The sequence below is a fragment of the Haemaphysalis longicornis genome, unplaced genomic scaffold (assembly GCF_048455015.1).
Source record: "Haemaphysalis longicornis isolate Haplotype H1 unplaced genomic scaffold, Haemaphysalis longicornis Haplotype H1 scaffold_5, whole genome shotgun sequence".
In the NCBI taxonomy this organism is placed as follows: Eukaryota; Metazoa; Arthropoda; class Arachnida; order Ixodida; family Ixodidae; genus Haemaphysalis; species Haemaphysalis longicornis.
In genome coordinates this window covers 159,081,955-159,099,718 of record NW_027526385.1, presented here as the reverse complement: position 1 = coordinate 159,099,718, position 17,764 = coordinate 159,081,955, and the positions used below count along the sequence as shown (strand labels likewise).

The window sequence follows — 17,764 nt, the reverse complement described above, 5'->3', positions numbered from 1 at the left end:
CCTGCTTTTGTCATGACTGTATTGTATCTAAACCACTCCCTTCTCCAATGCCTTACCGCCTTGGGGGTAATGTAAATAAATAAATAAACAGGGGCCTGACTTTCCCGTGTTCCGGTCGCTTTCGACTGGCGGTCCGTGTCTCCCTATGTACCGCGGAGGGACACCTGCCTGCAGCGTCCTGTTTTGATATCCGCTGTCATAAAGATGTGCCGAGCCTCGACAGTCGTTAAACTTACAATTCAATTTGTGAGTTTCATGCGCCTAGGCTACAGCTGGCCTATAAGCCTCGCCGCAGTGAAGGCCTCCGAATACATTTCGACCTCCTGGGAATCTTTAAACTGCGCCGAAATCTCGACACAGCCGCGTTTCCGCTGTGCGCCTCCACTTAAAAAGCGGCCACCGTGGCCGAAATCGAACCAACGTCATCGGGCTCAGCAGCACGACGTAGCGTCACTAAATAAAGGCTTTTAGAGTATCGGAACTCTTTTCCCTCATTGTTATGTGCCGCCAGGATTTTCATTGGTCGGTCGGCACCACGTGATATTTGTTTACACATGGGCGCAGCCATTTTGTTTCTGGGCGGCTCTCCTCTCTATCTCTCCCTGCTGCGTGGACGCTAGACCGGCCCGTCACACTTTGCCCGTCACAACCGGCGGTGATTTCGTTGGGAGAGACGGCAACACTGTAAGCCAGAAACAAAATGGCCCCTATACGCTTCCGGGCGCACGAAATGGCGGTACTCTTAAGCGTAGCTTATTTAGTGACGCTAGCACGACGCCTTAGCCACTGAGCAAGCGCGGCGCGCCAGTAGGTAAACGGACAGAGAACCGATTTTTGTCGAGTGTATTTTCTCTGTCCCAAATGAAAGGGCATCACTTAAAACACCTTAACACGAAACGGGATTGCTGATAGCGCCCTAGCACTTTTGAAATCGCAATTTTTAGATCTATACCAACCATACGTTGCCAGCCACAAGGAATGCTGGCAACCATGACACTGAACCGACTTTTAACTGCATGTGAGATGAAAAGAGGAATTTAAAACATTGTCCCTGGCTAAAATAATGTGCAATCTGTCCTATCGTTTTATGCGGTTTTTGAATCACATGCTGAAACCGACGCAGTTGTTGGGCACGCGCGCTAGTGTCATGTTTAGATACTACATGGAGCCACCTTTCATACTTCAGAAATTTTGGTGATAAAATTAAAATTATTTCCACCTGTTTATTCAGAAATTTCTTGCGGTTAGCCCAGTATATTAAACGCTCGCTTAAAACGCTGGCGAACTAGTGGACAGGCACTGCACCAAAATCGGTTGCCTGTCCCTTTAAACTCGCCGCATTCGATAGACGTTGCCGGTAGTGCCCTTTTTAACAATGTAAAACTCTTCATTTTAGGGCACCCCAATTTTCGCGGATTTCCTGATTTAAAACTGCACAAAATTACGCAGCAGCAGAACGTTCTGAAAAGGAGATATTAAAAGCACATCGCAAGGAGTGATTACATTCTGGTTGTTCGCTACGACTATAGGTTTTGGATTTCCAAGGAAAACAACGGCCAACGCAAATTTATTTGCGCACTGTAGTCCCAAATCACTCAGTGCGCTGAGTCGCTGGGGTTTATTCGGCTTGTAGCAGTCCGAAGAAAAGCTACATAACTGCTTCCTCCAGGATCGGATTTGGGAACGCAGATGCGCGGAGGAGAATTCAATGGAGCCGTAGGCCGTGACTCCAGTTGCGCAGTGGCAGATTCTATAGGTACTTGGCGCACTCAAGATGATTTCACCCTGAGCGATAATCCGAAGTAGTGACATTCTAATCCCAATTGGGTAGAATCCCGGCACTTGGTGATGACGATGATGATGATTAGTGGCTCTCCCTTTGAATCGGGGCGTCGATGGTCGGCAACCGACTTGCCTGTTTTATTCCACTTACTTGCCCTACTCCTAGCTAACCCAATATATTTGGTTCCTCCCCCCTACTCCCCCTGACCCCTGTTTTAAACGCTCATTGCTCCCACCCCCATTTTTTCTCCCCCCGCTGTTCTAAGTTCGTATCAGTATGATTTCTTCGCCAGCGTACCCATCCCTTCTCGACTTTTCCTCCACCACCATTCCAGTCGCCTCTTCGTCACCTCTATGGCCTTGAAGTTGAGGTTCCCCCTCACCCCAAATCCCAAAGCCTCCGCCGACGTCGTTTCCCCCTCCCTTCGCGGTGGTCGTATCTCTGTGCAGCTCTTGACAATATGGTCTATAGTTTCCCGATCACTGCCGAAGCATGCACATGTTTCATCCTGCTGCCTGTAGCTACCTGTGTATGCGCGGGTTCTCAGGCCCCCTGCCCGTGCCTCGAAGAGCAATACACTTCCTCTCGTATTGCCATAGAATCCCTCCTTCTTAATTTTTAGTTTCTCTGTCCTATAAGTCTCCAGGGTTTTTGTTTTTTTTCGCTTACATTCTGTGTGCCCACTTCGTAGTCTCTGCTGCCTTTACCTGCTTTTTTAACTGTTGTGTAAGCCCCACTTTCCCCTACCGACTTTCCGTACCGCTTGGTCAGCTGTCTGGTCCTCCGTCTCCACCGCGTGTCCACGCTCCTCATATACAGGTACTTGAACACCTTCGCGGCCCATTTTTCGTCCTCCGTGTCACGAAGTCGCTCCTCAAACTTTATCTTGCTCTGCGCCTCCCTCGCCTCGAAAGACGACCAGGCCATATGCCCTTCTACCGCTTCGTTTGTAGTTTTGCTGTGGGCCCCTTGGGCCAATCTGCCTACCGCCCTCTGATTTACCTCCAGTCCCGCTTGGGTCTATGCGCAGAACCGAATTTCCAAAACGTACGCACCCAGCGCAATGTATTGTTTCACTTGAACTCTTCTAGTATTCTTTTAACAACTACTAAAAGAACTTTGCTGTTTTGTCCTCGGCAATCTAGGAGTATAATCGCCGGTTTTCGAGCGAAAGGCCTGGGTTCGAGCCCTAACAGTAATAAAGTTTTTTTTTTTTACATTCCTGTAACATTTTACTTTAAAATGTCATCTTAGCTCAATTCAACTCATTCTGTTGAATAAGGGCGGTTTTGTATTTTTTACGTCGGTTTGGTGGCTGGGCACCCGCCGCGGTGGCTCAGTGGCTAAGGCGTTGCGCTGCTGAGCACGAGGTCGCGGGTTCAATTCCCGGCCGCGGCGGCCGCTTTTCTGATGGAGGCGAAAATCAAAAACGCCCGTGTGCACGAGATTTCGGCGCACGTTAAAGATCCCCAGGTGGTCAAAATTATTCTGGAGCCCTCCACTACGGCGCGCCTCATCGCCTGCGTTGCGTCGGCACGTTAAACCCTACAATCAAATCAAATTGGTGGCTGGGCGCCCCATATCAACACTCACATCGCGCCGGACATGTCGGCTTTGTACCTATCTCGGAACGAAATATCGCTATAAGTACACAAAAACGACACGCAAACTTCTTTCGCGTCTTGGTACGCCCCGTATTCCTGACGCTGCTCGCTTTCAAGTTGCGCACGCGTCCTCCAATTCTTTTCTTACTTTATGCAGCCAATATTGAAAGGACTCTACTCTGCAGCACTTCCGACAAACGCTTTCACTCTTTCCTTCGCGTCTAGAAGCACTGCGAAAGCTATACTTATCGCCACCACGGAGCGGCACTGCGCGATTTGCTCGTCGCAGCAGACATGCCTTCCGTTTCTGCTTTGCTTATGTGACTTTCTTCTTAAAAGTGTACTACCGAGTGCGTTCATTTCTGCAACTAAAGAAAAGCCGGCCGATAGCCGCTACACCGCTGTAATGGTGGTGTAATTCGAGCGGTCGAAAAACGCCAATACCGCGAAAGAGAGAAAAACCTTTTGAGCAAGTTTAAGTTATCTGATGGGCATAGAGCAGCAATCTTTAGCTCAGCTACTCTGGACCACTGCAATCTAAATACTGGTTGTGCTGGTTTCCTACGTTCTCCAAACATTTAAGATTTCGATAAAGTTGAAAACAGAGCTCCAGGGTCCCTTTAATGGCTCGCTGGTCGGAAGTATCTGTCGACTTGGACACGTCTGCAAAAATGAAAAAAATTCATCAGCCATTCCACTCTGTGAAGGTGGACAAGCGGAGTCTGGACTATACGCAGCGTCCTCTCCATTACGAGCAAAAAAGGAGGGAAATTCGAAATGGAGAACGGCAACTCATCTTGACGACGGGCCTTCCGCCCCGACAAGCCGGTGGCAACTTAGACACGCAAGCGCTTCGAACACCCACACCGAGAGTGTGGTGCGATCGTTGACATTGCCGACGCGGGTAAAACGGGGTCAAATCCTTGTAAAACCTTTATTGTCTTCCTAAGAGTCTACTGGTCTTCAAAATTGTGCCGAAGAATTGATAAAGAACGTACTCGAAATGCGTGTACAAGTGAGGAAACGTGTAATCTTGAAGTTAAAATTATTTTTTAACAGCTTTTCTGATGCAGGCGAAAAGCGAAAACGCCAGTGTACGTGTTCGAGATTTCGACGCACGTTAAATATCCCCAGGGGCCCGATTCTCGACTGCACAAATTCCCAGGGAACTGGGGAATTTACCGGAAGTCTTGTCTGATTGGCTTTTAGTTTTGGTCACGCGCTTCCGGTTGACAAAGCAGTTGTGTAAGGTTTCGTCATTTTGACGTTTCATGACGTTTACTGCCAACAGTTCTAAAGTTTGCCTTATTTCTTTTTACTGAAAGCGCATAATTCTTGGCCAGCAATGAAAAACTAAACTAAATGCACCGGACATGACAACGTAGGCCTGTCTTTGCTATTCAACAACATATGCTGCTTGTAATATAACGCCCTCTCTGTGATTGGCTAAAAAGGCATGACGTGTTTAAACAATTGGCGGGAACGATTACGGCACACATTGGCAACTTCAGCCTACGTAAAGGTGACGTAATATTACATAACAGCTTGCAAATAGTGGTTGCTTTCACCGCGAAATGGGGCAAAACATTTCACTGACCTTCGGCGGCGCGAAATGTCCGTGAATTTGCAGCAGGTGCAGTTCCGCATGCCGCGCAGTTTAACGCATGTCTTCTACCGAAATAAATAAGTTTCGACTGTTTCCAAGTCCCAGATCACGGACCATGCAAATTATATGCAGTATTTTGCTTTTATGTTTGGCAGTAAAATAACAAATATTTGTTTTGCGTAACCGCAACATAAGAGGGCAGTACAAGCCTCTCCATGACAAAGAGAACCCAATGCATGGCATTTGCCCACCCTCCTCCTAGTAAGCTGCTGGGTCACATGATCGAACTCAAGAGAAAAATAACAAGAATAGTGACTCTTTTGTTTATTACAGCGCTGATTGAAGTGGAGCTTAATTGACCAATGAGTGAATCGGCGACATCGGTGTGCTCCGCGGGTATCAGGCGTAGCGCTTCGCTGCTCTTACGTACAAGCGATAGCCGCGGCTGTCTTTTTCTCTGATCACGCCATAAACTTGTAACATGGCAGCAGACGATAGCGTGGCGGCTGTGGCGGAAGGGAAGGTGATAACGCCACAGCTTGCAGTGAAGCAGTGAGCCCAACTATGTTACTAAAAGCGATTGAAAGAAATAAATGGATACGGCAAAAAAATTGCTCGATGTATTTTAGCTCACCATCCGCCTTTCGGTCGCTTTTGTATCAACGTTACTCGATCGCCATGTGGTGTTGACGCCAATTTTGACCTGCCGAAATGTGTTTCTCTTGGCAGCCTCAGCTACCGTCTTAATTTTCATAGTACATGCCAAGTGTTTTTATATGTTTTATGCGCAATATTTGCTAACTTGGTTGCGATCTTTATGCCGTTAAACATCCCCAGGTGGTCACAATTAATCCGGAGCCCTCCACTACGGCGCGCCTCATCGCCTGCGTTGCGTCGGCGCGTTAAACCCTATAATCAATCAATCAAATCAAGCGATCTTATGAGTGAAGCGTCAAATTACACTGCATGTCGCCATAGCTATATATACATCCCATCACTGATTGCTTACGTCGTACCTACGCAAAACAAAAACATGGCGAATTGCCTGGGAATTTGTGAAGTCGAGAATAGCACCCCAGGTGTTCAAACATATTTTGGAGCCTTCCTCTACGGCGCGCCTCATCCCCCGTGTACCGTAGGCGCGTTAAACATCATTCTCGATCAATCAATTTTTTACCAGCATGTGACTTCATTTGTGACCGCATCGCAATAGCACAGACGGCGAAGCGTTCGTTTTCCAACGTCTCGAGCTATTCATAGCTTGCTCAGACGTCACTGTAGCGCCACGCTGCAGCACTACTTGCACGATGGAATGCTACCAATTTATCTGCCTGTGTTATCTCTAGCAGCGCTGAGAAGACTGAGGGCAGTGTCCCAGAATGGGCTGCGGTGACGTCATATGCAAGCTATGTCTAGAACGACTCGGACTTCAAGGACATGGAAGGACATGGAAAATGCACAGAACCCTATAGCCACATAAGCTTCGCTCAAGAAACCCTCCGCGAATTAAAGCGGAATGCAAACAACTCATTTGGAATTAAGCATACAGCTCACAGCATGCCTATTTAAATGAAGAACAAACGCAAAGAAACATCAACACCGCGGGAGCTGATAAGGCGAGTATATGATAGAATGCGATGCGCCTACCAGCCATGCCCGCGTCACACAGCCCAAGTTTCTCGCTAAGGATGGCAGTTGCATGTACTGCTTCGGCCGTGAAAAGGCAGCGGCAGCATTCCAAAAAGGGAGTGACGTCATGTCGAACCGAAAAAGGTGCTGGCAAGGTCGCGGCGTGAAATGAAATGCCAACCATAATCGTTGACATCTATCGAAAGGAGTGACTACGTGGTGTCGTCGCTGCTTCAGTGTGCGTACGTGCCTGCTAAACCGAATTCGCATGCCAAGCCAACGACTACAAGAAGTTTCGCAAAAACATTCATTCAAATGTGGTTCAGCGACTTCTTTAGCCGAATGGCATTGGTCAGTCAGTGCTGCTGACGTCCGTTGTAAACACGGTACTTTCAATGTCTTCTGTATTGCTTTGCTCTTCACAACGTGGATTGGCACCAACTTTTTTACGCTTCACAACAAAGAGCACGTGCAAACAGCGGCTCTAAACAATGACCTCAGAAACCATGTTCTCTGGAAAAGGGCACTTTTGTGCCAAAGTGGTATGAGATGTCAAAGGCTTCTTTAGCATCTAATACCACTTCAAGTTCCTAACTTCGATCTAAGGAATTCGCAAATATATTAGCTGCGAATACGAATAGTACAAAGAAGTCTCCAAAAATTAAGACCGCGAGAATAAAATGTCTTACAGAGTACGGAGTATGCACCGGGGCTTACGACGTGATACATTGTGGGTAAAACGCCATCACACAGTCTCTAAACAGGCTGTCGGTGCAGTCACCGCTATTTGTACGTGATGAAGTCATCGTGTCACCGCGTGCAGCAGAGGCTGCAAGAATCGAGCAATGTCCTCGGATCCACCTAATGATAACGCTTCAACGCTAAATGATCTCAATATGGCGCCAAACAAGACGAAAGGTGGATTGTGCTGGCTACATCGCTTGCCCTGCGCGACGCCTACTATGCTACGTGAAGACAAAACACAATTTTGCTTTATTCGGAAGATTTCGGGTTCCATAGTGCCCCCAGCGCTTGTCCGGAAGCAAACTATGCTTTATGTACTGTGAAATTAACCAATTTAAAGCTAAAATTTTTATTCTCCCGCCAAAACGTGTGTCAGAACGACGTTTGCAATGACATCATAAGAGCAGGTCCTTCAGCTAAACTTGGTGTGGAGCGGAGACTTGTTTACTGCTAGTCAACCTGCTGGCGCCACCGCACCGCGGCAAGCCGTTTTCTGCTTTGTTCTGGTTTGTTTGTGACCGTATGTAAACGTGGCTTGTTTTTGTTGAATGATGGAGAAAATAATCGTTTCGTGAAACGTAGTGCTCGGTCGAAAAATATGCTCACGTAAGACACCGTCGCTTGCGTCAATCGGCCAGTGTTGTCTGAGACAGCCCCAAAGCCCCGCAGTGCTGTGCATCTAAACCAAACATAGTGCGCGCAGTAACAACAGCAGTACGCACCGGTACGTCTATGTTTACGTGTGCTTTCGCAACTTCCACTGTTTTTCCCACCATTCTTACTGATATAAAAAAGAATGTGCCCTAAATTAAAGAACAAATAGCTCGTTCGGCAAGCTTATAAGCCCTGGCTAATCTGCGTTTGCTTTGGCCGGCCTCCGCCAGTCGCAGAGCTGGCTGATATGACATCGTATGTCCTGTTGTGTGAAATAAGCTAGTGGGTTGCATGGCCATTCCCTTTTTTCATAATTATACAACTCATTTGAGCGAAGTTTGCGTTAAAAGTAGTGTTAGCGTGATTTTAACGGGGCAATCTTTTGAGTGAACCAAACTTGCATTTTGTTTTCATGGCCCCTTTAAAGCAGCCAAACAGTCGGAGGTTGAAGGAAGGTCGCAGTTTTCTCAATCGTTGGTGCACTCGGGCACCGTGGGCGACGCCGTACATGTTCACCATCGGAAAGATAAACCTTCACTCGTTTACGCGTCGACTAATTGCACGCTTGATATGAAAGCTAACCGTTCCCAGAATTGTAGCTCCTCACCAATGCGAGGTTTTGAAAAGTGACGGGTGACCTAGGTCACTTTTTGCAGTGGACTTGTCAGAGCGTCGATGTGGAGTAGTTGGTTACGGTTGCAAAACATTACTTGGAGTACGAGAGGACTTGGGCTAAGGTAGTTAATAAGTGAATGCTCTAAGTAATAATATTTCGCACTCCACCTGAGTGTCCTGTTCAATCCTTCGAGCCTACCCCTTGCATGGAAAATGCCTTCCTTCGCAGATGGTGAAACATCTTTCTTCAAATACTTGACCACCAACCTATCGCCCAAATGGCTTTTCGTAATCAGCAATCAAAAGCTAAATTGATACGGGACCCGGCCTTTCACCGCGCATCGACAGTTCATGGCCAGCTGCAATGGCGCTGACTAAGGGCAGTTCACAGATAACTGCGCAAAATAAGACAGGACGACAAGGGCTCCAGAGTCCTTTCCTGTTTCCGTCCCCGCCATATTTTACGCTGCTATCGGCGAAATGTATACAAGCACGCCCGAGGTTTCTTTTTATCACCGCGACACAGTCTCGGCATCGGCCGGTTGTGACAAGCACAGAGATGATAATCAGCATGTGCGCAAACGAGTATAATGGTTTTTTTAGATTTGATACGCTACCCATCTGCTGGTGAGTAATCAGTAGCCTTCCAGTCACTCCCTGCTCTTTATCAGTTCGAGGCAGGGGGAGCCTACTGCACCAACCAGACTACTGAGGACATAGATGTCGAAGACGCACGGCCACATTCCACGCTCGTAGCACAGACGACTTCGCGAAATGCAGTAGTAGTTGTTGTAGTAGTAGTAGCATTGTTAATATGGAAGAGGAGGACCCGTGGTCCAAATAGGGTGGAATGGATGATTGGGGACTCTGATTTAGCAACTTGATTGACTGGCTTAGCTGGCATTTAATTATGTACAGTTCATCGCAATGTATCGTGTCTTTTCGCCGTCAGTGTCTATCTTTTGCACTGTACATAATACACATTAGCAACTCGGGTGAAGATGAATAGAAGAGAAAGAATATTAGCTGCTACGAGAGAGTTTTCCACGGGGACCGTGAAATAGGTGCTTTTTCACTTATGCTTCGGTCTTCGAAGTCGGAGCGGAGGGTACAATACACACCCAACATTCACAGTAACCGTTCTAGGCCGCTTTTAAGGAAATAAATGGCTACTTTATGAAGAGTGTCCCAGAGGATTAAGTCTGCACAACCTCGCTTTCTTCGTGCAGCGCGCCTTGTCGACGTTGCTTTCATTGATGCCTATCAGGTTGATAAGAGGGCATCGCTGCGGTCGTGGAACTGCAGCTTCCGGCGATAAATAGAGGAAACAGCACGAGCGAAAGGCGTAGACGTCGGTTACTGCGCCTGCCGTGTGTTTCGAAGGGCGTATTAAGCGTTCGTACATACTCCCTATACCTACTAAGATTCTGTTCTTGATTTCTATTTTTTTTTCGGTGAAAAAGCACCAGTTTCCCGGCGAACAAAGGTTACGAAACTCCTTAAATTCTTTGTGCACCAAGCCATTGTCGGTTACTGAAGGTTACGAGCAGAAGAGCTTACGTATATTTTAAAGCATACCTCATCGTTCATTTGGGTAGATATATTAGGCGGAAAAAGCTGTTTTGTTGCTTTATTTCGCATTTTTGAGAGGCACTGTTACTAATTCGAAGAAAATTGCATTGCATTGTATTTCTTCTCAAAACTGAGGAACCGAAATTGCTCACAGAGCAATGCATTGTACGTTCTGTCCCGATTCTTGCGCAGCAATTACCGGGCAGGAAAAGAAAAAGATTGATCTAAAATAGAAATTCGTCTGTCAGCTTAAACTGCGTCAGCGCTTTAATTAGTTGTACAGGGACAGAGCTGCGTACCGCTGATACGATGGGGACACAGCTGATCAGCTGAGTCCACATCGACGGCACAGCCAGAGGGGGGGAAAAACACGCCCGCTACCCGGCTCGGCATCAGTCCTGTCTGTGCGTCTGTTTTATACATAAGCCGTCCAAGCAGAAAAAAAGATTAGTTGGATTATAAACCGGGAGATGATAGTATTTACTCCACTTGCGAATGCATACTTCTCTTTGCCAAAGGCCGCCCACCTTTATGTGTTATTGTATTATTTTCTTAGACTCAAATCCAGGCTCTACTAACCCACTCTGACAGTCAGACGCTGACAAGCTGTGCGTACGGAGCTCCAACAAGCCCAGGTGCCCCGAAGGCTCGCAGACTACAGGACAAGGAAGGCTGACCACATTCCCATACTGAAACCTTTTTTTTTCCCAATGAATGCTTATTTACCATTCTCCTGTCAGTATTGTTGTTTTCCGGTTTCACCGTTCAGCTTAAATCTAGCTGTTTATCTCGGGTCTATAGAAGACAGGACGCACAGTTAAATAACTCGCGATGAGAGCGGCAGACTTGAGACATATGCTACCGACTTCCTCGGCTTCTTTTTCCGTTTATTGATGTCTAACAAGCTCTTCACTGTCACTAGGCCTGACTGTAGAAAGACACCAACGCGAGCGCTGTTTTTTGTCACAATGTTGCGATCAAATCAGTTCGCCCAAGCTAGAACCTTGCTCGCCTCCTTGTACGTGGCGTACATGTTCGAAGTTAGCGCATACTGCTGTTCTTTGCCGTCTTAATTGTGCCGTTGTTTCGCGCTTCACATATAAAAACGCGCCTTGCGGCACGCAGAGCGAAAATCGCATCTTTAATTGCTGAACGCTCTCATGCGTATGTTTTCTCGACAAGCCAAAACGTCAAGTTTAGAAAAATTGCGGGCGCCGTCTTTTTTTTTTTTTTTTTTTTTTTAAGCTTCACGCGGCTCAGCTAAAGTGGGAAAGCGCTTCAGCTTTGAACATGGGAACAAGGGAACAAAGAACAACAACTCAGGACGATATTGCAACTAAAGACTGATTTGTTTACAAGCATTTCACAGATGTATGAACGCTGCTTATTTGCCATAAAAGCAAAAAAAAAATCACCAAATAAATCAGTTGTCAGTTTTGTTGTCCTTATCTTCCTTGCCCCCTTGTTCAAAGTTCAAGCGAAATTCAACTTTAGCCGTTGCAGCCAAAATTAGCCCGACTGATTCAAGCGGCTGAGCCTTCGAACAGCGTACCTGTGATGAGGACGGCCTTTCCTCTGGGGTCGACGTGCGGGCTGCCCAGCTGCGTGCACAGCTCTTCGGTGAGCCACCTGGCCAGCAGGGACAGTAGCCACAGGGCGCCGAGGATCTTCGCCGTGCCCCACAGCCAGGGCGGGCCGAGCCACGCCACAAGCGCCAGGGCCGCGCACACGCTCGGGTAGACGAGTTGCAACGGCGACGACATGGCCCGCTCTGGCCGGTCGCTCCACCCGGAAGCCTCGACGGCCGCCTCCTCTCGCTGCCACAGACGCGCCCTCCTCTCTTCTGCTCCAGCAGCGGTAACCGGCCAGACGGGCTATCGCCGGCGTTGAACGGTTGAACGCCGCCGACGTCGACGAAGCAGAGAATGCGCGTTCGCCCGCAGCTCCGCGCCGCTAACGCGCCGGAGCAACTGGAGACTTTTAGGCGTAGCGGACGCGCGTCTTCGTGTGCGATTTCCGTCGCTCCGCGACGGCGCTACTGAGCATATCGCGTTGCTTACTGATCTGGCGGCACCCCAGATTACGGCATGTAAGTTAATGCCTAGCCCCGTGTAGGGTGCACGCATCGAAGATGACTGTTTACGTGAACCTGGCGAGCGGTGAGCTTACCATCTGAAGATGACCTTCTCCAGGATTTCTGCTCACCATCATAACAAATAACCGGCCCAGTAGGATGAGTGGATGAAGTGTAGGTGTAATTGTTTTGGTCGCCTTTCTGGGTGGAGGGTATAGACTGCTGGGGTATGAAATGAGGGCATGCTGCAGTTAAGGCTTGCGTCAAAAGCTTCCCTTCCCCCATACCAACGAATATCGATGTGGAGTAGGGCTGCCCCGCACGAATACGGCATTACTTTTTCGGCCGCAGAGACTGTGTTTCTGGTCCATGAACCCACGAACGCCCAAACGTCTTAGATTTAGGTACACGCACGTTAATGAACCCCCTGCGATCTACAGCCTCCCAGCACTACACCTTTCTTGGTCTACACCTGGTAAGCGTAGTGACGCGCTGTGAATAAGAACCACGTGGGCAGCCCATGGGCCAATACAAATACAAGCCGGAGGGGCATAGAAAACAAGCGAACGTACGTATCACCAAGTTACAGCCAATTCACACCGAGTTTCCTAACTCAGATGTTTACGGAAACACAAGAGTGTTCCACAACCCAAAATGTTGATCCCATAGGATCATCACCAAAGTTTGTCACAAAGTCACAGCTACAGATGTACATTTAGGCAAGTGTTTGCACTGTGGATCTCGACTATTCCAATGCAAAAACACAAGAGTGTTCCACAACACAAAATGTTGATCCCATAGGATCATCACCAAAGTTTGTCACAAAGTCACAGCTACAGATGTACATTTAGGCAAGTGTTTGCACTGTGGATCTCGACTATTCCAATGCAAAAACACACGAAACAAATTTGGCGGAGCATGATCAGGTGACCCGTAATCGCACCTCTATATTTAATTCAAAGCCTTTCAAGCCCTCCCGGCTCTTACGCAGTCAAGTCTTGCTGGCCCAGCTCTGTATGGTTCATCTTGAATTGCGATGGCTTTACTGCACGGGGCACCCGTCCCCCGTCCCCTTGTCGTCCTATCTGTCGTAGTAAACCCACCTCAATTGCACATGGTTAGCTGAAGGGAGGAACCGCTCCACCCAAACCTAGCTCACTAAGGAAGCTTTGTCTCTCTCGCAAGATGAAGCAGTACCAACTAGCCCCATTCTATGTCCTTTTAATCTGTATAGTTCGGTACAAAATTTAAGCATGGTGTCATTGATTTTGATGAAGCGACTTGAGCAGTACCTGAGGAGTGTCTCCTCCACCCAGAGGGGGTTCTCATTGCAAGGTGTTGAATTAACATTGCATGCAATTGCCAGGGCAAAGGGTACGTTTCACGTTGCAGTCCGACTTCCAGAGCAGCAATTCCGACGGCGACACAACATACATGTTCCTATACATGGCAGAAAGTTCACTAATGGATTACGTAAACTCGTGTGTAGCCCTATACTGAACTATTGCTTTTCTTTTGTTACATACAATATACGAACAATATCATGTTTGAGCAAAAAAAAAAGGCGGGGTTACTTTTTCAGGTCCTTCCTGGTTGACCAAACTGCACGAAATCAAAGCTCCGCCAAATGAAAATAGTACTTCATAGGTGTTTCGATAAGGTACTACAAAGAAAATTTGACTTCGTCAGTTGTGAACAGTATGCAGGTTGCAAGGCCGCGCACTGCGAACTTCTACCGACACTTTGTGCTGGTAACGCAAGCGAAACCTGAGCAGAGTCTCGGCTGAACATTATCTCAAAGACGTGGCTTTTCTTGAAGTCACTACATCTCATTGGTTCCGACATGACTGATGATTAGCGGCATTCAGTGGGGTCTCTATTTCCTCTACTTAACATAACATTCACGCCTTATATCATGTTTTACTGATATTTTAAATCCAAAATGCCCTTAAATAATACACGTGACATCGTCTCTTTTAGCGAAATAACTGAAAAAAAAATGCTTCTCTGTCGAGGTAACCATTTCTGAAAACCCAAATGTTCACGCAAGTCTGGAGTTGTCGCTCTCTAACTCCATCGCGGCATCATCCCCTTTGACACACTTGCTTTCTTTAATGCGACAGAAATTCAACCTCGTCAAGCCAGGCCACCAGGGAATAAACAGCATGGTGGCGTTCGGCGCTTTTTGATGTAAGCAGGGTATTACAGAATAAATAGTCTGTACTGAATGTTTGCGTTCACCACCACATGTTTTTATACTGCGTAACCGTATAGAATATCCTTCATAATCGCACGTTGGAAATGAATATATTCGCAAGATTCAACAACGCCTTCCCTTTGACGCTGGGTTGTTGTGGCAATGGGCGCCGACGTTCACTGGCTCTGCTCGTACGCAGTAACAGCGCACAGAAATAAAGTAACACTCCAGACGGACTCGCTTACTTCGACTCCAGACAACTGAACGATAAGACATGGCGAATCAGCATTTCCTTGGAATCTCTTGAGAAGCCTTCAGACATTGTATCGTGTTGCTTTTTTTCTGATAGGCTTTTTATCGCGTGTGGCAGATAGGTCTCAAGAGGAAACGACCAGGAATATTTCTGGAAAAACTGGTGTTCACGTGATTTGTGTCAGGGTGTATACATGCAGAGGGGAGGAGGCTGAAGAGCGTAACTTGAACAAATTACGGGCTGTAAATAAAACGCCTAAATAGAACAAAGTGGAAGGTATCCGCACACAATTACTGCAGAAGGAAAACGTAATCGGCCACTTACATCTCCACTTTCACATGGGGGATTGTCTCCTAAAGCTCACTCTGCATGAATGAAAAATACCAGGAGGAATGGAAAAAAACCTGCAGAAATTCTGAGAATTGTCCGCTAATGCATGAGCAGTCTTACGCCGCTGCTCTGTGTAAACAACCTTACGTTTATTCAGTAACATTCTCGGTACACGTCCACCCAGACACCGGACAGCAGTTTTTGTGTATGCGTTCGTGCTGCGTGCGTGCCTGTGTGCGCGTGTCTGTGAGCGTGTGTTCCACATTAAGTTAGTGCAGTGAGGGCGTTGGATTAAACGCACCGTTGTCATTTGTAGGTCAATATTGTATTTTTCTTCAATTTTTTGTCTCCTTTCTCAGTTATTCGTGTGAGGGCGTATATTATAGTACACATTTGTGATTTATTTCGGTAGTTATTTTCAGTTATTTTTATTTTATATCTTTTTACCTCGTGAGGGTGATAGGTTAGGTAACATTCGTAAATGCGTTACTTCAGTTTGTGCCACACAAACTACATTAAATGAGCGGTGCCGAAATTCTGTGATTAAGCAAAACGTTCTTAAATGACTACATGTTTCTTAACGTCGTGCCATCAAAAATGGTAGCTGTAAACTTGAATTTATTTTGTAAACAATGACAGCCTCAACTAAAGCAGATATTTTTGTTTTGCTGAAACGATTCACAAAGAAATATTGTTAACTGACTCGAAGGGCGGTAACTCGCGTTTGTTCGACATTGCGGGTACAGAATGTCCTTGTTGACCACCGTTACCACTTCCGGTATGTAAACGTTGACAGCCTAGGCAAGTGCCATAATAAATGCGTTAAAGGCCGTTCCGCACTTCGTCAAGTCTTCCAGAGTGAAGACTTCAGCTCTACGGTTTCACCAATCAACGGCACGGAAGTGCCAGCCGTCAAATTGTGTGACCAAGCATTCCTGTGTGGTGACAGCTTGTAGTTGCTTTACACACAATCTGGTAGCGGCGCAAGACAGTACCTACGATTACCCAAAGCTTAGCTCAAGGCACGATTCCGCTTACTTAGGAACGTAGGGTATTACCGGATGAATGCAAGGCAGGCCATGGAATGTGCACAAGGGATGCGACTCCCTCAAATACAGGGGGGAGCAGCAGAGGTACAATGGGGCCCCTGCCCCGGAATAGTTTTATGCACAGCCCACACAAAGTGCCCAAGCGTCCAGCGGCACGCACCACAAAGTCGAGAATCGACCCTCGAGCTCCGTTTGGAGGCAAACCGGGACTCTCTCTAGCAGACGTGTCGTCTGAAATAGTGGTATTTCTGTACTTGCTATTACTCCGAAACCCGCCGCGGTGGCTCAGTGGCTAAGGCATTCCGCTGCTGAGGTCGAGGTAGCGGGTTCGATTCCCGGCCGTGGCGGCCGCTTTTCTGATAGAGGCGAAAACCAAAAACGCCCGTGTGTACGAAATTTCGCCGCACGTTAAAGATGCCCAGGTGGTCAAATTAATCCGGAGCCCTCCACCAGGGCGCGCCTCATCGCCTGCGTGGCGTAGGCGCGTTAAACGCTGCAATCAATCAATATGTACTTCGAAGTTTTCTCACTTTTGTAAATCGTCATGTTGCGTGAAGCGTTGTCACCTGTGTCGTTGTTCTGTAGTTTTACAGTCATCGCGCTTAAATTACACTCTTTGTGTTGCACTAATTTTGCTCAGCTTTGAATCAGTGACTGCCGCAGGACGAAGCGCCATGGTTCATTCTCATCCAAAGTAGACGTCGCACATATGGCACGCGACCAACAAGCCCTTCTTGTCGTATCGCTGTTTGTTGACGTACTTAATTTATCACTGTTTCCTTTTGCAGCGTTGCCCTTTCCGTATTTGTACCCTGCTATTCCACTGTGTTGCTTTATCAGTTCGACATCTCTTTCTGAGACTTGCAGTTTCCTTATCTATATCGTATTGCCCTTATGTCTTAGCGGCTGTATCTCTTTAATCTGCTTGGTGTTCTAATCCTTTGAAGAGCACTTGTTTAGCGTTCAGCGTACTTTAGTTGAATGAACATAATATTGCCGCGTACCCGCTCACTTCGCAGTGAATGTCGTTCAAAGACGATACTTTCGCCTCCCCCTCCGCTCAAGCCAATTCAATTTCACCACTTTCCTTTGCTCGCGCGCAATCTGTTGGAACCTGTATTTGCTGGGGAAATTGTTTCAATGCCAGTACGATGTCTAGGCTCGGTTGCGAGCTGTTTTTTTTTTATTTGAAGGTCGAAATATTGTTTGGAACGCATCTTTCTATACCAAGCGCCCATATATTTTCAACTAAAGAACACTGCCTAGTTCCAGTTACGTATTAATGTCTTACCACGAATATGCCTACGCTTTATTTATGCACGACAGTGCTCAAAAATGATACGAGGTTTCGCGGTTTGGAAAGGTTTGGCCTATATTATGATTGACAATCCAGCGCGCGAAAACACGGCACAAAAAAGAACGAGAGTTAGACAGGACAGGAGGAGACAGGAGAGTTTTGTGCCGTGTTTTCGCGCGCTGGATTGTCAATCATGAACATTCACCAACTCGCCCAAATCACAGTCCTCTTGGCCTATATTAGCTTCTAGTTTCAGAATTCGCTTATCGGTCGGCTCGGTAGCATAATCGAGGGACATACAGACAGACAGACAGACACCAGAATTCTTTGGTTTAAGTACCCAAGGAAAAAAAAACA

At 47.2% G+C, this 17,764-nt stretch overlaps 1 protein-coding gene across 1 annotated transcript in view; it reads right to left on the bottom strand.

The window, feature by feature from the left end:
• Nucleotides 1-12,190, bottom strand: part of LOC144138797 (short-chain dehydrogenase/reductase family 9C member 7-like) — a 40,015-nt gene extending 27,825 nt beyond the window's left edge. Inside the window, exon 1 of the mRNA XM_077671267.1 lies at nt 11,760-12,190. Within this exon, the coding sequence (XP_077527393.1) occupies nt 11,760-11,970 (211 nt within the window). The 5' untranslated portion in view covers nt 11,971-12,190. The remainder of the gene's footprint in view (nt 1-11,759) is intronic.
• Nucleotides 12,191-17,764: the final 5,574 nt, after the last annotated feature.